General features: G+C 44.3%; 1 protein-coding gene across 4 annotated transcripts in view; it reads right to left on the reverse strand.

Annotated features, from left to right (window-relative positions):
• LOC144603673 (monocarboxylate transporter 2-like) overlaps window positions 1-22,300 on the reverse strand; it is a 99,331-nt gene that overhangs the window by 21,226 nt on the left and 55,805 nt on the right. For all 4 annotated transcript variants that reach the window (XM_078417280.1, XM_078417282.1, XM_078417284.1 and 1 more), the window contains one exon: window positions 2,062-2,205. In XM_078417280.1, coding sequence (XP_078273406.1) covers window positions 2,062-2,205 — 144 coding nt within the window. The remainder of the gene's footprint in view (window positions 1-2,061; window positions 2,206-22,300) is intronic.

Here is a 22,300-nt window from a genome sequence, read left to right on the forward strand (position 1 = left end):
GCACGGTCAGGAACACTATTGCCCCAAATGTGCCAATGTGATCTTTTTATCCAGCACAAACAGAAAATCACCTTCCTTTTTCATATCTGTGTCTTTTACCATTAGTCACTAACCAGCAAAGCAACAGTTCCATTTATAGCTCGAGGCATGTACACAAACTCAACATAGAGATTGTAAGGTACTTCAGTGAGGAATGTTTGACACTGAGATACAATGGCGACAGGAAAAAAAAAGCAGGAACTTGTATCTGAGGTAAAAATTAGCTGAGATATGTAGTTAGCTGAGGTAGAAGTTAGAGAATCACATAATTGTTGAACTGCTGTAGTCCCTTAGAAAAAAAAAATCCCCATATATTTCTCCAAAGCTGAACAAATGTATTTCCTATCCCCTTTTGATTGAATGATGGAGCAGTCCAGATTGTTTTTTCCTCCAATTTCTTATATTGATAGGGACCATATTAAAACAGTGTCTAATAATTTAGTCTGTTAATATTTGGTTAACTTTCATCAAATCATTCCATATCTTCTCTACTCCAATCAAAATTCATCCTTTAATTTAACTCCCCTAGAGTCATACAGCACTGAAACAGGGCCTTCGTCCCAACTGCCCCAGACCAACCAAGATGCCCCATCTACACTTAACCCATCAGCCCGTGTTTAGCCCCTATCCTTCTAAACATTTCCCACCCATGCACCATTTAAATGTATTTTAAATGCTGTTTTAGTACATGCCTCAACTACCTCCTGGAAACAGCTCATTCCATACACCCGCTACACTCTGTGTGCAAAGCAAGTCCCAGTTAAACTATGGCTGTTCCACATCTGCTGTCATTTTTGAATGTGTATCGTGATATGAGTCACACTTAGATATTTGCAAGCAGCCCCATGCTGGGTCTTGCGAACATGTCTATAAAAACACAATTGGGGCAAAAGAAGCCAAAAAGCATTATGAAATGCCACACAAAGCGTGGTGGGGGTATGGAACGAGCAGTCAGAGGAGGAAATTGAAGCCTTGGACTATTGCAACATTTAAGAAACAGTTAGACAGGTACATGGATAGGACAGGTTTAGAGGGATATGGGCCAAACACAGGCAGGTGAGACTATTGTATTAAGGTTAGGTTGGTTGGTGTGGGCAAGTTGGGCTGATGGGCCTGTTTCTACACTGTATGACTCTATGACACTAAATAGGTTGGGTTTTCCCAGTGTCCATTCTCCATTGACCTAGAGTCATAGAGTCATAGAGTCATAGAGCCGGGAGCAGGCCCTACAGCCTAACATGCCCATGCCAACCAACCTGCCCCATCTACAATTGTCCCACATGCCCGCGTTTGTTCCATATCCCTCTAAATCTTTCCTGTCCATGTACCTGGTCCAAATGTCTTTTAAATGTTTTATAATATCTGCCTCAACTACCTCCTTTGGCAGCTTTTTAAAACAAAACACTGCCCTCTGTGTAAAAATGTTGCCCTTCAGATTCCCATCAAATCTTTCCCCTCCCACCTTAAACCTCTGTCCTCCGGTTCTTGATTCCCTTACTCTGGGTAAAAGACTGTGCATCTACTCTATCTATTCCCCTCATGATCTTATACACCTCAATAAGATCACCCCCTCATCCTCCTGCATTCCAAGGAATAAAGTCCTAGCCTGCCCATCCTCTCTACATAGCAGGGTGACCAAAACTGAACACAAGATTCCAACTACAGTGTGGTGAATCTGTGGAATTCATTGCCACAGAAGGCTGTGGAGACCAAGTCAATGGATAGTGTTAAGGCAGATATTGACAGATTCTTGATTAGTCCGGGCGTCAAGGGTTATGGGGAGATGGCAGGAGAATGGAGTTGAGAGGGAAAGATAGATCAGCCATGATTGAGTAGACTTGACGGGCCGAATGGCCGAAGTTAATCCTGTAATTTATGAGTTTATTATTGTAAATATTAATCAGGACTGACATTCATATGGATGGAATAATGTTCTAGCAATCGCTGTGACTGCACTGTCAAGAAGTCACCAACATACATGAGGCAAGTATTGCGGCTAATGATGGCAAATGAACTGCTCACCTGTGATGCATCCCACACACATAAAGAGCCCGAGGACGTCATTGCAAAAGGAAGCAGCGATCATTCCAACTGAACATAATATGCCTCCCCCCATCATCACAGGCCGACATCCATACTTGTTGACCAGGACACTGCTGAGGGGCCCTGCAAAGAGAAGGGAGAAACAAGTCACAATGCTTTACAAAAAAAGATTGTCAGCTGCTCAAAGTCGATACAAATTATTCATGGTCTTTGATGAATATTCAAGAAAATGTAAAATTATACATCAAACCAAATGTCTTCAATTATTTTTCACCGTGTTCAGTGAAATTGAGCTAGTCAAAAACCCCTTTGAAGCACCAACAGGGGATATATTTAATGCAATGTTCTATGTGGAAACCATTTCAATCATATCAATTGGAGAATTATCCCACTGCAATCAAATCAACTGGATTAATATCCAAATGGTGAGACTCGTGATGTGGTGATACTTGTTTGAAACCCCAATCGTAGTAGGGTTTATATTTACCGTGTGGTTCAACTACTTGCTAAGATTCTCACTGATTGTAGAGTCGACGTCACCAGCAAGGACAAGCAAGACTCTCATTTCTTTCCATTCCTCCTGCAGCAAATTCCTAATGTATCAGAGACGTGGAATCAGCAGGAACATGGTTGCAGGAACAGATCTCGTTCAATAGGTAGCACACACATCGTAGGTGGTTACTGCTTCAATTCCCACTCCAGAGACTTGAACACAAAGATTTAGCCAGTCGCTCCAATGTGAAGAAGCGTTGACATTAATTTAGAGGTACAGCTTGGAACCAGGCCCTTCGGCCCACCGAGTCCGCGCCAACCAGCAACTTACACTAGCACTATCCAACACACTAGGAACATGTTACCATTTTTACCAAAGCCAATTAACCTACAAACCTGTACATCTTTGGAGTGTGGGAGGAAATCGGAGCACCCGGAGAAAACCCACGCGGTCACAGGGAGAACGTACAAACTCTGTACAGACGGCACCCGTAGTCAGGATCAAACCCGGGACTCTGAGCTACCCCCACTCCCTTTAAACTCAATGGGTTCACTCGAAGATGTCCCACCGCGGCACATTGGCATAGAGGTAGAGTTGCTGCCTTAGTTGGTGAAGAATATACATGTGATACCTGCCTTTATTAGTCATGGTATAGTTTACAGGAGCAGGGAGCAGTGCTGTAATATTGTAAGCAGGAGAGGCACAGTGGTGCAGCAGTAGAGTTGCTGCCTTACAGCATCAGAGACCTGGGTTCGATCCAGACCACAGGTGCTATCTGTACAGAATTTGTACATTCTCCCTGTGACCGTGTGGGTTTTTGTCAGGTGCTCTGGTTTCCTCCCACCTTCCAGAGATACAGGTGTGTAGGTTAATTGGGTTCGGTAAAATTGTAAAATGGCCCTGGTATGTAGGAAAGTGTAAGTGTATGGGTGATCGCTGGTCAGCACAGACTCGGTGGGCTGAAGGTCCTGTCTCCACACTGTAAGTCTAAAGACGTCTGTGTCATCTGTAGAAAAGGTGAAATGAAAGTGTGGATGCAGGAAACTGTAGATGCTGTAAACTGAAGAAAAATAAAACAAGCTGCTAGAGGAACTCTGGGGGTCAGGCAACATCTGTGGAGGCAGAGGGATGGTCAATGTTTCAAGTCAAGACTCAGCATCAGGAATAAAAGGGCCAGAAATAACAGTGTGTTTGGTTATTAAAACACGTTACATCCAGAGAAACAGAGAATTGCAGACGCTGGTTTACAAAAAAAAGACACAAAATGCAGGAGTAACTCAGCAGGTCTGGCAGCATCTCTGATTGTGGTTTGATGGAGAGAAAGCTGGAAGAGAGGAAGGGCAGGACAAAGCCTGATCACAACATCCTTCAATCCGGAAAATATGCTTGTGTGGAACAAACTGTAGAAACAAGGAACTGCAGATGCTGGTTTACAAAAAAAGACACAAAATGCTGGAGTAACTCAGAGTGGGTCAGTTTATACCTCCATAATGTATGCTTGTCCACCGTTACCAAAGTCCCAAAGTTACTGGATTCTGCGCCAAATGTTCATAGCAAGGTGGGGTTGATGGTATTGTGTTGAATTGGGTAGTTGTCATTCAGGCCCACCACTGATTTTCCAGCACGCTTGGTTCCAGAGCCTTTTGAGAGTATCCATTTTGCCAGACCAACAGAGGTCACGGCCTCTGAGAGGAGTCCAACGTTACGGAACGGTCCGCCTAGGTGGCCCAGGAGCCGAGATACCGGCCGGTCGAGTCGGAACTCAGCTGTGGGAACGGATCTGCCAGCGCCAGCCAGGCCGGAGTTCCACATCCCCGGCAGCAGTGGGAAAATTCGACCCGCCGATCAGCCGCGGAAGTCCCGATGAGGTCAAGATCGGCCGCATCACCCGGATGGGACTTCCAGGGGGGATTACAAGTGCACTCTCATAATTTTGTCTGGATTAAAAGAGATGCTGGACCACGAGCTGCCGAAAAATGGGTGGTGGACTTGTAAATAATAGACCTGATTCAATAACGTATAGGATTATTAAGGGGTTGGACACGTTAGAGGCAGGAAACATGTTCCCAATGTTGGGGGAGTCCAGAACAAGGGGCCACAGTTTAAGAATAAGGGGTAGGCCATTTGGAACTGAGATGAGGAAAAACTTTTTCAGTCAGAGAGTTGTGAATCTGTGGAATTCTCTGCCTCAGAAGGCAGTGGAGGCCAATTCTCTGAATGCATTTAAGAGAAAGCTAGATAGAGCTCTTAAGGATAGCGGAGTCAGGGGGTATGGGGAGAAGGCAGGAACGGGGTACTGATTGAGAATGATCAGCCATGATCACATTGAATGGCGGTGCTGGCTCGAAGGGCCGAATGGCCTCCTCCTGCACCTATTGTCTATTGTCTATTGTCTATTGTCTAATAACCCACAGGCGATAAAGAACTCTAGAGGAAACACAATAATACTGGATCATTCGGACTTTGCAGTATATAAAAGTAAATTCACTCTTTCCATAGGTGAGAAATAATTTCTGCAGTGATTTTAGAAGTTTCTCTTTCCAGCATCTTGTGAAATTGTATCCAGCTTATGCCTCAATTATGGTGGTTCAGTGGGTTCAATATTTCAACACTCCTCCATCCAGATTTAGCATCTAGATTCAGCAAGCTCAGTGCCAGGACTTTCATTGACGTCAAAGTCAGAGTCATAAATGAGCAAGGTTGACTGTTTAGGATAGCTATATACCTACATAGCTGGCACATGGTCACTGTAAGGTCTGGCGCACATTGTCTCCTGTGGTTTTGGCTTAGGGTTTGGTATCTACTGCCAGCACTGCTCCATTGAGAGGTTCTTGAACTCAGGGCCAAAGGTTAGCCACAGTGAAATATGGTAAGTCAACAGACTTTAGTTTAGTTTAGCTTTGAGATACGGCATGGAAACAGGCCCTTCGGCCCGTTTGGGTCCATGCTGACCAATGATCAACCGTACTCCATAGCTATGTCCTCTTTAAATACAGTTAGCAAAATAACTGCAGATGCTGGTACAAATCGAAGGTATCACAAAATGCTGGAGTAACTCAGCAGGTTAGGCAGCATCCAGGAGAGAGGGAATGGGTGACGTTTCGGGTCGAGACCCTTCTTCAGAATGACTTCAGTCTGAAGAAGTGTCTCGACCCGAAACGTCACCCATTCCCTCTCTCCTGGATGCTGCCTGACCTGCTTAGTTACTCCAGCATTTTGTGATACCCTCTTTAAATACACTCTCCTACAGAACACTCTTTTAGTTTGCAGTAACTCAGTGGGACAGGCAGCCTCTCTGGAATGAAGAAATGGGTGACGTTTCGGGTAGAGACCCTTCTAGTCTGAAGGGTGTCGACCCGAAACGTCACCCATTCCTTCTCTCCAGAGATGCTGCCTGTCCCGCTGAGATACTCCAGCATTTTGTGTCTATCTTCGGTTTAAACCAGCATCTGCAGTTCCTTCCTACACTCTAAGTTTAGTTTAGTTTAGTTTAGGATACGACACAGAAACAGGCCCTTTAGCCCTCTGCATCTGCGTTGAGTACACTAGCACTATCCTACACCCTCTCGGGACAATTAACAATTTTACCAATTAACCTAAAAATCCCCACATCTTTGGAATGTGGGGGGAAACCGGAGCACCCGGATGAAACCCACGTGGCCACAGGGAGAACGTACAAACTCCATATAGACAGCACCTGTAGTCAGGATCGAACCTGGATCTCTGGCGCTATAAGGCAGCAAATCTACCGCTGCGTCACTGTGCTGCCCTAAGTTACTTGCTTGTAAGTTTATTAAATGGAAGCTAAAAAAAAATTTCAAAACCCTGATCGTGATACAGTACTTCCCAAAGATTACATTCTACCTCATTGCTATTAGTCAAGTCCTGTCACCTCTAAGTTAATGTCGAATTTCAATGACAGCAAATCAACACAAAAACTGCAGGTGATGGAAATCTGAAATCAAAGCAGAATTTGTGGGGATCTCTCAGCAGAGCAGGCAGCAAAGTTAATAATATTTCATTGCAATTAAGAAAATGATCAAAAAGTAACATATTTTAAGTTGTACTCCCTCCAATGCTGAGTAAACCATTCAAAGCACATAAGAAATGGGTGACGTTTCGGGTCGAGACCCTTCTAGTCTGAAGGGTGTCGACCCGAAACGTCACCCATTCCTTCTTGTTGCCTTCCACTTTAATTAACATAGAACATAGTGGTGGCACAGTGGAACAGCTGGTAGAGTCACTGCCTCATGGTGCCAAAGAACCAGGTTTGATCCTGACCTTGGGTGCTGTCTGTGTGGAGTTTGCACGTTATCCCTGTGACCATGTGGATTTCCACTGAGTGCTCCGGTTTCGTCCCACATCCCAAAGATGTGAAGGTTTGTAGATTACATTAATTTTACATTGGCCTCAAGTAAAATTGCCCCTAGTATGTAAGGAGTGGATGAGAAAATGGGATAACATAGAACTGTGTGAACGGGTGATTGATGGTCGTTGTGGATTCAAACGACCATCAAGAGTCTGCCCTGACCAGCGATCATCTTGTACACCAGCACTATCCTACACACCAGGGACAATTTATCATCTTTACCAAAGCCAATTAACCTACAAACCTGTACGTCTTTGAAGTGTTTTGCTTTCAAGAGAGAACTAGATAGAGCTCTTAAGGATAGCGGAATATGGGGAGAGGGCAGGAACAGGGTAATGATTGAGAATGATCAGCCATGATCACATTGAATGGTGGTGCTGGCTCGAAGAGCCGAATGGCCTACTCCTGCATCTATTGTCTATTGAGTGTTCGAGGAAACCGGAGCACCCGGGGAAAATGCACGCGGTCACAGGGAGAACGTACACACACCGTATAGACAGCACCCGTAGTCAAGACCGAGCCCTGATCTTTGTGCTGTAAGACAACAATTCTACTGCTGCGCTACCGTGCCACCCCATGTGTATTTATTGATTGAAGAGCCTACTGCAAATTGGCTACTGTAACTGTTTTTGAGTGGTGGAATCTGGAGTGATCTGAAGAGAAAGTGCAAAGAATAAAATGGATTTGTGCAGAGTTACTCAAAATGGATTCTTGGTGGTCAGCACAGACTGGGTGGGATGAAGGGCCTGCATTGAAGCGGCATAACTGTGAGAAAGAAGGTAGGAAAATTGTAGGCCAGATGGGTTAACAACTGTCACATGGAAAATGCTATAAAGTACACACACCAAGTATTCTTAATAGCTTCTTAAAGAGTCAGGGTTGTCAGGCAAAATCAACATGATTCATGTGAAACTGAAATCATGTTTGATCAATTTATTGGAATTCTTTGAGGAAGGAATACGTGCTGTAGATAAAGGAGAAATGGGGGTCATGCTGCAATTACATTTCCAGAAAGAATCTCCGACGGTACAACGCCAAAGGTTATTGTGGAAAATAAATATTCACAGAGTAGGAGATTACAGAGGGAAACAGATATTGTAGAGACAAGGAACTGTAGATGCTGGTTTACACATAAGGACACATAAGGAGTGCTGGAGTAACTCAGTGCACCAGGCAGCATCTCTGAAGAATGCGGATAGGTGATGTTTTGCATTGGGACCATTCTTCAGACTTCAGAACGGATATTAGTTGGCTAACAGAAATCAGAGAGATTGATAAGATGCAACAAGTTGTTAAGTTTGCACTTGACAAAAAGAAAGGTTGAAAAATAAGGTGCTCTGTGAGGTGATCACCCAATCTGTGCCTCGTTTCTCTAATGTAGACCACACCACAAAGATGAAGAGTTGTACACCACATCGTAACAAGTGCAAATGAATCCCAGCTTTAGCTGGAAGGAATGTTCAGCCTGGAAGTCCACTGAGTGCTTACAGGATTCACAACGATGTTGCCAGAACTCTCCCGCCTGACCTATAGGGGGGATGTTGGGCAGGTTAGGAGTTCATTCCTTGGAGTGTAGGTGGCTGAGGGATGATTTTATCGAGATGTACAAAATCACAAGGGCAATAGATGGGATAAATGCACAGAGTCCTTTACCCAGGGTAAGGGAATCAGGAACCGGAGGACATAGGTTTAAGGTGTGAGGGGAAAGATTTAATAGGGATCCAAGGGGAAACATTTTCCACTCAGAGGGTGGTGGGTATATGGAATGAGTTAAAGCATGTATGATCACTATACTTAAAAGACATTTGGGCAGGTACATGGATAGGAAAGGTTTAAAGGGATATGGGCCAAATGTGGACAAAAGGGACTGGCTTAAATGGGACATCTTAGTCAGCATGGAGTTGGGCCGAAGGGCCTGTTTCCGTGCTGTATGACTCTATGACTCTGGGGCTTCACATGCAAGGTGGGGCAAGCAGAGTAGCAAAAGTATACAGGCTTGAGTTATGTAAGAAAATAACTGCAGATGCTGGTACAAATCAAAGGTATTTATTTCACAAAATGCTGGAGTAACTCAGCAGGTCAGGCAGCATCTCAGAAGGAATGGGTCGTCGAAGAGAGGAGGAGAACTTGAGGAGGCTTGAGTTATGGTCATGTGTATATGTTGATCTTATGACATTAAGTATGCATGTGCACGTCCTTGTTTGAATTCCTGCACCAACCTGCATGAGGTTGCCAGAGGCATCTCAATCCTTCTCTTCTACAGCAATTTAATACAACCCTCCCTTCCCCTCCTCTCTTCCAACCTTCTCCTTCCTGCTACAATCTGTCTGAGGTAGGGTTCCAACCTACAGGTGTCAGAGGTTATGGGGAGAAGGCTGGAGATTGGGGTTAGGAGGGAGAGATGGATCAGCCATGATTGATCGGCGGAGTAGACTTGATGGGCCGAATGACCTAATTCTACTCCTATTCCTTATGACCTTACGAACCTGAAACATCCCCTACCCTTGTTCTCCAGAGATGCTGCCCGGCTCTTATTCTGAGGAACAATTTGTTAAGAAATAGTAAATAATTAAAAAAATATTTAAGAGAGGACGTCACAGTGCAACTGCGGTAGAGTTGCTGCCTTACAGCGGCAGAGACCTGGGTTCGATCCTGACTATGGGTGTTGTCTGTATGGAGTTTGTACGTTCTCCTGGTGATCTGGTTTCCTCCCACATTTTGCAGCTTTGTAGATTAATTTGCTTCGGTAAAATTCTAAATTGTCCCTAGTGTGTAGGGCAGTGCTAGTGTACGGGGAGATTGCTGGTCAGTGCAGACTCAGTGGGCCGAAACGCCAGTCTGAAGAAGGGGCTCGACCCGAAACGTCACCCATTCCTTCTCTCCGGAGACGCTGCCTGTCCCGCTGAGTTACTCCAGCTTTTTGCGTCTATCTTCAGTTTAAACCAGCATCTGCAGTTCCTTCCGACACACGGGCCCGTTTACATGTTGTATCTCTAAACATAAACATAGAAAATAGGTGCAGGAGTAGGCCATTCGGCCCTTCGAGCCTGCACCTAAAGTCTAAGGTAAACTCTAAAGTCTCGCAGAGCTACTCCAGCGCTTTGTATCCCTTTTAACACACATTAGTGCTTCTCGCACACAGTATCAACTGACATATGGTGTCCTTGAGGTTCCCCGTAACTCCTCATATTCATTCCTTTTCCAGTTTTCAGGTTTCGGGCATTTTCAAATCATCTGGTATCAGCAAGCAATTATTTCTGTACAAGTGCCTAATGCTAAGATACACCAGAGATATACAGTGAATCATAAACAGAATCGATCCCGTGTTCTATTTTGGGATCCCATTCCTCACTGCCAGTTCAAAGCCAGTATGGAAGCACTCAGCGATGTGATGAAAGGTTAATGGTGAAGTGTTTTTATGTCCTCATCTGACGTAGAGGGCGGGAGTGCACACATTTTAAAATCCAATTTAAAAGTAGGAGCAATTCTGGGAAAACAGTTTGTTTCCAGTGAGGCTGTGATTTAGTGCTTTCAGCAGTAAGTTCCTGTGGGTCATGAGATCATGGCATTTTGGCAACATGCATGTGTGACAGTGGAAGGAATGTGACCCCGTTAACATGGAGCGTGTGCCAACGAACAGAGCGACGATCCAGGTTCACAACAATTTGGCCCTCGGGACGTTAGTGGCAAGAAATATTGTGCGGGAGTGTCAGTTCATGGGTGGCGCAGAGGGAGAGCTGTTGTCTCACAGTGCCAGAGACCTGGGTTCAATCCTGACCTCAGGTGCTGTCTGTTTGGCGTTTGCACGTTCTCCCCGTGACATGTGGGTTTCCCCCCGGGTTCTCTGGTTTCCTCCCACATCCCCAAAATGTACAGGTTAGTAGGTTAATTGGCCCTAGTGGATGCGAAAGTGGGATAACAAAACTAGTGTGAACGGGTGACCGATGGTCGGTGTGGGCTTGGTGTTGTATCACTAACCTCATCCTGACTAAGGGTGGTGTCTGTAAGGAGTTTTCACCTTCTCCCTGTGACCGGTTGCGTTTTCTCTGGGTGCTCCAGTTTCCTCCCATATCCCCAAAGACGTACTGGTTTGAAGGTTAAATTGCCTTTGGTAAAAATTGGAATTTGGCGCTCGTATGAGTGATACTGCTAGTGCAGGAGGCTTGCTGGTTGGTGTGCACTCGGTGGGCGGAATGGCCTGTCTCCGTGCTGTATTTCTAAACTAAACCAAACTAAGTTGTGAGGGTGGTGGCGATCATGTTGGGGACTGGAGTGTGCAAATGGAAGGTATGACAGGCGCTGTAGCACCTCCAGTCTGAAATGATGTTAGTGCTGTTGAAGTAAGCTGATGTAACAATAAAGTCAATTTCCTGACTATAAAAAAAGATTACCCTGAGCTGTGGGTATCTGGGCAATAACTGGCACTGCCAGCATTCATTACCCACCCTTCATTAGCGTTGAGAGTGTTGGAGCTCCACATTGCCGTCGGCTGAGAGGTAGAAACATAGAAACATAGAAAATAGGTGCAGGAGTAGGCCATTCGGCCCTTCGAGCCTGTACGCACCGCCATTCAATATGATCATGGCTGATCATCCAACTCAGTATCCCGTACCTGCCTTCTCTCCATACCCCCTGATCCCTTTAGCCACAAGGGCCACATCTAACTCCCTCTTAAATATAGCCAATGAACTGGCCTCAACTACCTTCTGTGGCAGAGAATTCCACAGATTCACCACTCTCTGTGTGAAAAAAAACTTTCTCATCTCGGTCCTAAAAGACTTCCCCCTTATCCTTAAACTGTGACCCCTTGTTCTGGACTTCCCCAACATCGGGAGCAATCTTCCTGCATCTATCCTGTCCAACCCCTTAAGAATTTTGTAAGTTTCTATAAGATCCCCCCCCCCCATCTTCTAAATTCCAGCGAGTACAAACCGAGTCTATCCAGTCTTTCTTCATATGAAATCTGAAGGAGCTCCTACTGCAGTGTCAGGTCAGAAAGGGCAGGGATGCTCCCACCCATGATATGCTTCAGGAGCAGGGTTGGGTCACCTGGCCTCTCAGACCTGCTCTACGAGTGATGGTGGACTTCCCAGATGGATGGTGGGTGAGTTTACAGGCAGGGATATCTCCATCCTCCTGCTGCCCTTGAAGTCTCTGGATGGGGAAGCAGGTGCCATCACAGAGAGGGATGTTGACTTCAGTCGGCATCATCACCTGTTGATTTGTGGTGGCACTCCTGCCTGTAAACCCAGGTTCTGGGTTCATAGAAACAGAGAAACAAAGAAAAATAGGCACCGCCATTCAATATGATCCTGGCAGATCATCTAAAATCAGTACCCCATTCTTGCTTTTTCCCCATATCACTTGATTCCTTTAGCCCTAAGAGCCAAATCTAACTCCCTCTTGAAAACATCCAGTGAATTGGCCTCCACTGCCTTCTGTGGCAGAGAATTCCACAGATTTACAACTCTGGGTGAAAAGGTTTTCCCTCATCTCAGTCCTAAATGGCTTACCCCTTATTCTTAAACTGTGACCCCTGGTTCTGGACTCTCCCAACATTGAGAACATTTTTCCTGCATCTACCCTGTCCAATCTTTTAAGAATTTTATATGTTTCCATAAGATCAACTCTCATCCTTCTAAATTCCAGTGAATACAAGCCCAGTCGACCCATTCTTTCATCATAGGTCAGTCCCGTCAACCCGGGAATTAACCGAGTGAACTTACGCTGCAATCCCTCAATAGCAAGAATGTCCTTCCTCAAATTAGGAGACCAAAATTGCACACAGTACTCCAGGTGCAGTCTCACCAGGGCCCTGTACAACTGCGGTTCATGAGTCACTCCTGGAGGCTTGCCTAGAAATCCAGGCTAGTACTCAACGGTGGGGCTGAACAGGTGCTGGATGAGATTCATCTGCTTTCTCGGGTGTGTGTGTGTGTGTGTGTGTGTGTGTGTGTGTGTGTGTGTGTGTGTGTGTGTGTGTGTGTGTGTGTGTGTGTGTGTGTGTGTGTGTGTGTGCGAGCGTGTGTGTGTGTGTGTGTGTGTGTGTGTGTGTGTGTGTGTGTGTGTGTGTGTGTATGTGTGTGTGTGCGAGCGTGTGTATGTGTGTGTGTGGTGCCGAACCACTGACAATATTTGATGAGAAGCAAGGGAATTTCCTTGGTGCCCTAGATAATACTCCTCCTTTAATTGACATAATTAAAGTTATTATCATGCACAGTATATCTAGCTCTTCAATGTTTTTCATTGGAGTTGAACTGTTTTTTTACACTCTGATGTGATAAGAGCTGCTCTGTAAATGCAAACAGTGTGTATGTGCTTATATGTGTGTACACACATGTCTGTGCATTTAGGGGATTTGTGTTGTGTATGTATCTGTGTGCATGTTTATGTGCATATGCGTATGTTGTGTGTGTACTTGTGCACGAATTGACAATCGTGCATGCCTATGTACGTGTGTGTGCATATAAACTGTGTTTCTGGATGAGAGGAGATCTTATTGAAACGTATAAGATTATTAAGGGGTTGGACACGTTAGAGGCAGGAAACATGTTCCCAATGTTGGGGGAGTCCAGAACAAGGGGCCACAGTTTAAGAATAAGGGGTAGGCCATTTAGAACTGAGATGAGGAAAAACTTTTTCTGTCAGAGAGTTGTGAATCTGTGGAATTCTCTGCCTCAGAAGGCAGTTGAGGCCAATTCTCTGAATGCATTCAAGAGAGAGCTGGATAGAGCTCTTAAGGATAGCGGAGTCAGGGGGTATGGGGCGAAGGCAGGAACGGGGTACTGATTGAGAATGATCAGCCATGATCACATTGAATGGCGGTGCTGGCTCGAAGGGCCGAATGGCCTCCTCCTGCACCTATTGTCTATTGTCTATTGTCTGTGTGTTTCTGCGAGTGTGTGCGTCAATAGTGACAATGTGTGTGTATGTGTGTGAATCGTTGCATCCGTTTCTGTCTACGTGTATGTGTTTGCGTAAAGTGTGTGTGTATGTGTGAACGAATGAATTTATAGTGTAGAAACAGGCCCTTCAGACCACCATGCCTATTCCTACTGTCATGCATACAATAGACAATAGGTGCAGGAGTAGGCCATTCGGCCCTTCGAGCCAGCACCACCATTCAATGTGATCATGGCTGATCATTCTATGCTGATCCTACGCCTGAACTAATTTTTATAGAGTCAGAGATTCACAGCCATATGACATAAAAACAGGCCCTTCGGCCCGACTATTCAACGCTGACCAGCAGACCCTGTCCGTCTGCATTTGGCCCATATCCCTCTAAACCTTTTCTATCTGTGTGCCTGTCCAAGTACCTTTTATACCCTATAACTGGAGCCATCGTCGTCAGGGCCGCCCGAAGGCACGTCGCTCGCGTAACCGGGAGGGAACTGGAGACGTCGGAGGAGGGGAGGTAGGAAAAGGCCAGAACAAATCTGGGCTGGTTTAGGGGTGGAGACCATAACAGCCCATTGTCAGCTGGGGAAGACGTGATAACAAAGGGACACTGGATGTGAACAGTGGAACTAGTAGAACGACTAGGATGGGGGATGGGGGATGGGGGAGGGGGGGGGGAGGGAGGGGACGTAAGGGTACTTTGAAATTAGAGAAATTATACCGCTGGGTTTGTAAGCTGCCCAAGTGAAATATGAAGTGCTATTCCTCCAATTTGTGTGTGGCCTCACTCCGACTGAGGAGGAGGCCCAGGGCAGAAAGGTCAGTATGGGAATGGGAAGGGGATTAAAACATTTGGCAACCCGGGAGATCGCATAAGCCAAGGTGGACTGAGCGTAGGTGTTCAGCGAAATGAGGGACTTGCATAGGATAACTGACTGGAAATGGGCAAGGTTACTCAGAGATGAAGATTTATCCCTGAATCTACAACGTCAAAATTATTATCTGGTCAATATCTCAACGCTGTTTTGTTGAAGTTTACTGAGAACAGATTAGTTGATGTTTCCTGTATTACAACAAAGAATACAGAATCCCAGTTTTACGTCCTGCACACTCGGGGCAATTTACAGAAGCCAATTAACCTACAAGCCCGCACGTCTTTGGAATGTGGCAGGAAACTGGAGCACCCGGAGAAAAGCCACGCGGTCACAGGGAGAACATGCAAACTCCACACAGGCAGCACCTGTAGTCAGGATCGAACCTGGATCTCTGGGGCTGTAAGGCAGCAACTTTACCGCTACACCACTGTGCCGCATCTAACCATCAGCATATGATCATCTTACATCTGTAGACCTAGTTACAGCCTCTTCAACAAGTAGAAATCCCATGAAATGTTTCCATAATCTTGAAGGCTTCTATTAGATCACACCTTGCCCTTCTTGAATACAGCATGAAGCAAGTCGCCTTTTCATCTTTGAAAAGCATCTCTATAAAGTGCTTCATGATGTAACAAAATGGTTCTATATAAAACCAAGTCTCTGTTTCAGGCAACAGTAAGCATCATGATTCCCATCCAATTAGGCAGACGTGAGATCCATAAAGTTGTACCCAGTTTGCATGAGGGTAAAATGGATGATTTATCGTTAATTTAGTATCAGGACACTGAATAGCCATGCAAACCTGGCAACGTTTTTAAGTGATTCACTCAGTTAATTCACTAATGGCAAAACAGCATCTTGCCATATGGCCGACTACAATTTACAGAGCTTGGACATGAACCTTGACCCCTCTCACCATTCTCCCCCATCCACCCTCCCACACCAAGCCTTCCTTTATAGTGCTTGATGCTTGACGGTTTTGTGAAGTACCTTGAGATGTTTCATTGCCCAATATCAAAGAGTTGACATCTGAAGAGTTAACCCTTTCCACAATGTGACTTTGAAGTCCTATTCCCTGCTATGATGCATTTACAATTTACTGAGAATATGGACTGGACCATTGTTTTGGATTAACAAAACCTATGCAGCTGTCTGTATTGACAACACAGGACATAATTCGGCCCAACAGTTCCATGTTGGTGGTTGTGTTCATGGTAAATCTCCTCCCACTCTCTCTTTAAACACATCAACATGTCCGTCTCTCTGTCTTTCCCATACGTCCTTGTATGACAATTCCTAATCTACCGAGGTTCATATTCTCTGTGTTCTCATATTGCTCCCAAATTTGCTATTGCAATTAGTTTAATTTATTTTAGAGATATAGTGCGGAAACTTTGACCCACCGAGTCCGCAGTGACCATCGATCACCCATACACTAGTTCTATGTTATCCCAGCTTCATATCCTATGCACTAGGGGCAACTTACAGAAGCCAATTAACCTACAAACCCGCACGTCTTTGAAATGTGGGAGGAAACCGGAGCACCCGGAGAAAACCCACATGGTCACAAGGAGAACGTACAAACTCTGAACAGACAGCACCCACAGTCAGATTCAAACCCGGGTCTCTGTGAGGCAGCAATTCTACTGCTGCACTACCCAGTAGCATCTTACCATCTACATATGATCATCTTACAGTTACGGACCCTAGTTACAGCCTCTCCCACAAGTAGAAACCCCCTGCTGATAGCCAGTCTTTCAAACATTTCCATAATCTTAAAGGCTTCTGTTAGATCACACCTTGCCCTTCATGAATACAGCAGGTAGCCTTTTCATCTATCAAGGGACATGGAACTACTCAGATCTGACTTTGTTTCAGAACATCTGTTTTTGAATCATCTCTGATGCATCTATTTCTTTTGTCTTCCCTGTTCTGTCATCTGTCAGTGTCTCTGTACTCTGGAGTTTAACCAGTTATATCTGTCTGAACCCGTGAGGTGAAGTTGTGACAATTGACATGGTGTGTTGCTCCTTTACGTAAGCCTTCAGGGCTTGACACAACAGTGAGTTCTCTCGTTACATTTGTTGGAGAAAGACGTTCAGGATCCTAAATAATGGACATGGAAAATAAAATGTTATTGACTACAAGTCAGTGCTTAGGCAGAATATTATTCCAATATTTTCTAAGTATTATTAGTATGACAATTTGTTTTACTGTTTAAATTTGATTCTTTATCACATCATTAAATTGTTTCTTGGACCTTGGGCATGAGAGTTTATTTCTGGAGAGTGTATGGCTTAGAGATACAGCACGGATGCAGGTCCTTAGGCCCACCGAGCCTGCGCAGACCAACGATCACCCGAGAGGGGATCTTATCGAAACGTATAAGATTATTAAGGGGTTGGACACGTTAGAGGCAGGAAACATGTTCCCAATGTTGGGGGAGTCCAGAACAAGGGGCCACAGTTTAAGAGTAAGGGATAGGCCATTTAGAACTGGGAGAGAGGAAAAACTTTTTCCGTCAGAGAGTTGTGAATCTGTGGAATTCTCTGCCTCAGAAGGCAGTGGAGGCCAATTCTCTGAATGCATTCAAGAGAGAGCTAGATAGAGCTCTTAATGATAGCGGAGTCAGGGGGTATGGGGAGACGGCAGGAACGGGGTACTGATTGAGAATGATCAGCCATGATCACATTGAATGGCGGTGCTGGCTCGAAGGGCCAAATGGCCTCCTCCTGCACCTATTGTCTATTGTCTATTCTTCCATGTTATCCCAGTTTCCATGTTATCCCAGTTTCCACATTATCCCAGTTTCACATCCTAGGGGCAGTTTACAGAAGCTAATTCACCTACAAACCCATACGTCTTTGGAATGTGGGAAGAAACCGGAGCACCCGATGTAAACCCACGTGGTCACAGGCAGAACATACAAACTCCTTTCACCTTTCACCGTCCGGCGTGGCCTGGAATAGGTCATGGGATTTTCTCTGCCCGGCGGGGGCTTCAATGTTGGGAGCCGCGACCGCCCCGACGTGGCAACTTCAACAGCCTGACCGCGGGAGAAGATGGCAGGGGAAGAGAAAAGACATTCTGGCCTTCCATCACAGTGAGGAGGTGACTGGAGGAGACTCACAGTGCTGGGTGTTTCTTACTTATTTTTATTGCTTATTTTTATTGGTCTTATTGTTGGACTGTGGGTAATCCTTCATTTCACTGCACATTTATGTGTATGTGACAAATAAATTGACCATTGACCTATTGACTATTGACTCTATACAAACAGCACCTGTAGTCAGGATGGAACCCGTGTCTCTGGTGCTGTAAGGCAGCAACCCTACCACTGCGCCATCGTGCCATCCCTGTTTAATATGTTTAATAACATTTGGTTGAATGTGGCTGTGGGGAAAATAGATGTATTGGTTCACATAACAGGAGGAGCGCAATGTGAACTGCTCAAAACGGCGGCCCCTTTCAAAGTACAAAAACAAAGTCAGGATTAAAATTTGCATTGAGCACCCCAGTGTTAATCCCAGTTGCTATGGCAAAACATAACACCCTCACAGTATAAAGACTTGCGAAATAGCAGAGTGCAAGCTTGTTCAATTAACTCTGTTAAGTATAGTTGCTCAGAGGATCAAGTCACGAGAGAACATTTGATAACTGCCACAATTCATTTGATCACTTTGCATGAAAATGCGGACGCACTTGGACTGCTTGTAATGTAACACCTCACAAATCAATGATTGCCATTATTGAAATACAATTCAATTACAGTCTCCTTTATAAAGTCCTATACATCAGTGCTGTTGCACAGCAACTAATTAAACACCAACACTGCAATTTCAGCCAAAGCTGTTCACCGAACAGTCCAATTTAAACAAAGATATATCGTTTAGCCCCTGTTATGGTCTATTCAAAGCTATTCATCAGCTTAACTGGTAGGTCCACAAAGTCCATGAAGTCAACTCTTCTCTCCTATTCTCTTGGTTTTGTTTAGAGAAACAGTGTGAAAACGGGCCCTTCGGCTTACCGAGTCCACGCCGACCAGCGATCGCCGTACACTAGTTTTATCCTACACATTAGGGATAATTTACAGAGGTCAATTAACCTACAAACCTGCAGGTCTTTGGAAAGTGGGAGGAAACCGGATCACCAAGAGAAAACCCACGTGGTCACGGGGAGAAGATGCAAACTGCGTACAGACAGCACCCATAGTCAGGATGGAACGCGGGTCTCTGGCGTGTGAGTCAGCAACTCTACCGCTGCGCCACCGCGCTGCCACAATATTCTAAGTTGTAAATTCCATATGTTGCCAAATTAATCCGTGGTTTTTGCTTGCTCCAATTATTTTTCATTGGCCTTTCGTTGGCAACCTTTTTTTAAAATTATCACAATGTGAATGTCTTTCACTGTGAGTTTATGCCTGACATAAACAAATCATTCCATCCAAGGGGAGCTTTTTGCTGGTTTTACATGGCCACACGTGCACATCTTTGGTGACACTCTAAGAGTCATAGAGTCATGCAGCTTGGAAACAACCCTTCGGCCCACTGAATCTGTGCAAACCTTCGAACGCCCAATCTGTCGACATTGCCCCCAGCTCGCACCAGATTTTACCATTCACCCCACGGTAAGGGAAATTTACAGTGCACAATTAACCCACAAATGTATTATTAGGATGAGGGAGGAAACTGGACCATCTGGAAGAAACCAATGTGATCATGGGGAGAACAAGCAAACACTCAGGTTAAGAACACGACACCTGCAGCAACTCATAGTTGAAAATGGCACCAAACCTGGCGACTCCATATACAGAAGATAGACACACAATGCTGGAGTAATTCGACGGGTCAGACAGCATCTCTGGAGAAAAGGAATAGGTGACATTTCAGGTCGAGACCCTTGTTTTCAGTCTGAGGAAGTGTCTTGACCCGAAACTTCACCTGTTCCTTTTCTCCAGTGATGCTGCCTGACTTGCTGAGTTACTCCGGCAGTTTGTGTCAATCTTCGGAGTAATCCATCGTTTACATTTCCTTCCTATACATTTTGCAGACTCTGTATACTGTCTCTACTGTCTCAGTCTACTACTACTATACAGTTGTACTGTATCTGAGATGCTTGTCTAAGATGTATCCAAGTGCTTATGTATAGTGATACAATGTACTGAACTGTACACAAAAATGAATTTCAGTTCTTGTGACAATAAAATACCACTGAACCATTGATGGAACTCAGGTTACTGCAGCGACACCAACCATACAAACTGTGACATTGTAAATGGCCTTGTACGTGACCTTGTAAAAATATTACCCGTTGCCTTTCTTTGTGAAGTAGATCCATATATCTGCTTCTCCCACTTTTATGTACACTCATAATTCCACCATATTGACAAACATTCTTCATAATTATGCAAAACCATTGTTTTGAAAGAGTTATGGTGGTAGAATAACTACTAGCAGCCACTTTTACAATCAGCCTGAAAATATATATGTAATCCCTATGATGCCCAGAATACATATTTTTAAATGATTTAAAATTCAAAGCCCAATAGAAATTGGTAGTCAGTAGAGTTGTCGTCATTTTTACATCAAGCTAGCGATTTGGAATACAGGAGGAAATCAGAGCAGCTCTGATAAACTGGCTGCTGCTTTTATTGTTTAGAATGGCCAAGCTGAACTTTGTTTCAAGGGCATTCTAATTTAAGTTAACAAGAGTCAGCATTTGTTGAAATATAAAATGGAACAAAACCAGTCTTGTGATCGTCAGCTGACGATATGGGAGCCTGTCCCTGTTGTGTATCGTTGGCAAACAGGTCTAATGCCTCATGGTGCCATTGTTAACTTTGTATGAGCATGAGATAGTTTTCCATAAATAAGATTTGCATCAGGGCTCGGAGCTCGTGACATCAACGTTTAACCTTTTAAACCGTTATCCTGACTAATCTAACTCTTACATGCTGTATTCAAACAACAAATACAGGAACTTTAGAGTTACTGTAAAAGATTACCTTGCTATTATATTCAATGTCCTTCATAATAATCTCGTGTTCTGGCCATTCCCTTAACTGGAAAAAGATCCCATTAATTCGAGACCAGAAGAATTATCGTTGAAGCCCTGACCCAAAATGGATCCCTTCCCACCCTCATTACAGCAGATTGTCTGGTCAATATCACATTACTTTTTTACAAAAGATGGTTGCATTTAAGTTTGCATTTGCTACATCCTAACAATTGAAAAGTATTTTGTTAAGCTGTGATTGCATTTTTGAGGGCATTTTGAAATGGAGGTGAAAAGATATTGACAGAAATACATGCTGTTCTTTTTTAAAATGCTTTGCAGAAATGAACATATGAACTAACTCATGAAACCACCCCAGGGACAGAACCAAAATGGTAGACAATCAATATAAGTGTAATGAGCCTGAGACCCCATCATGGAAGGTCTGTAGGGTTTTTAATTGTCTTGTGCACCGAGTCAGCCTAATTTATATTAAAACAACATTCACCTCTCAAAAGAAATATCCATTAAACTCCGACAACTTTGCTGCATTCCCAAACGTATTTCACGTGTGACTAGAACCTAATTTCATCCAGTGCATAAATCCAGTAATTTATGATTACCTGTGTAACATTCTGAGTCTCATAAAATAATAAGATGGCTCCATAGATTTTGTGAAGAGAGTATAAAGACTTTGAATCAATACCACGGAGCAAGATGCTGATAACAATAAATAAAGTGGGTTCTAGTATTTCAACCAACATTAAGGAGGTCAATGAGAGTGTCTAACATCAGGCCTTACTGTAATGTCCACTATTAAGGGTAAATGAGGTTTTGGGACAGACTAAAGCACCAATTCAAAGTCGGTCATTCCAGTAGGGTCAAAATCCACAGGGGAACACATTGATTTTAAACACTTTGTTTGTTAAGAAACATAATCTCACATCACACAGCAGGGTGGCACAGTGGTGCAGGGTGACTGAGTGGCACAGCTGGTAGAATTGCTGCCTCACAGTGCCAGCAAAGCAGGTGCAATCCAAAGTGCTGTCTGTGTGGAGTTTGCACGTTCTACCTGTGACTGTGTGGGTTTCCTCCGGGTGCTCCAGTTTTCTAGCACATCACAAAGACGTGCGGGTTAATTGGCCTCTGTAATTTGCTCCTGGTGCTTAGTGAGTGGATGCAAAAATAGGATAACGTAGAACTAGTGTGATGGAGCGATCGAAAGTCAGCATGTACTTGGAGAGCCAAAGGCCCTGTTTCTATGCTGTATCCCTAAACAATAACATGAAACACAGTTAATGCTTCATCTGCACAAGTAGGATCATCTCTTCAATATCCCCAGGTTGGGTAGACTGTTTCCATCAATAGTCAAACTGCTATGAAAGTCTGAAGCTGATTTCAGGTCCATGCCAGCAGAAGCCACCAGTCAAATGTATCACCATCTCATGCCACAATGTTTGCTGCATTTTGACAATTTGTCATGATTGTTTTTTATGGATTATTCTTAAGGATTACATCTTAAGGATTCTCATTTAATCCATTTAGCCCATATCGCTCTAAACCTATCCTATCCATGTCCAAATATTT

Source organism: Rhinoraja longicauda, chromosome 20, assembly GCF_053455715.1.
Source record: "Rhinoraja longicauda isolate Sanriku21f chromosome 20, sRhiLon1.1, whole genome shotgun sequence".
Classification (NCBI taxonomy): domain Eukaryota; kingdom Metazoa; phylum Chordata; class Chondrichthyes; order Rajiformes; family Arhynchobatidae; genus Rhinoraja; species Rhinoraja longicauda.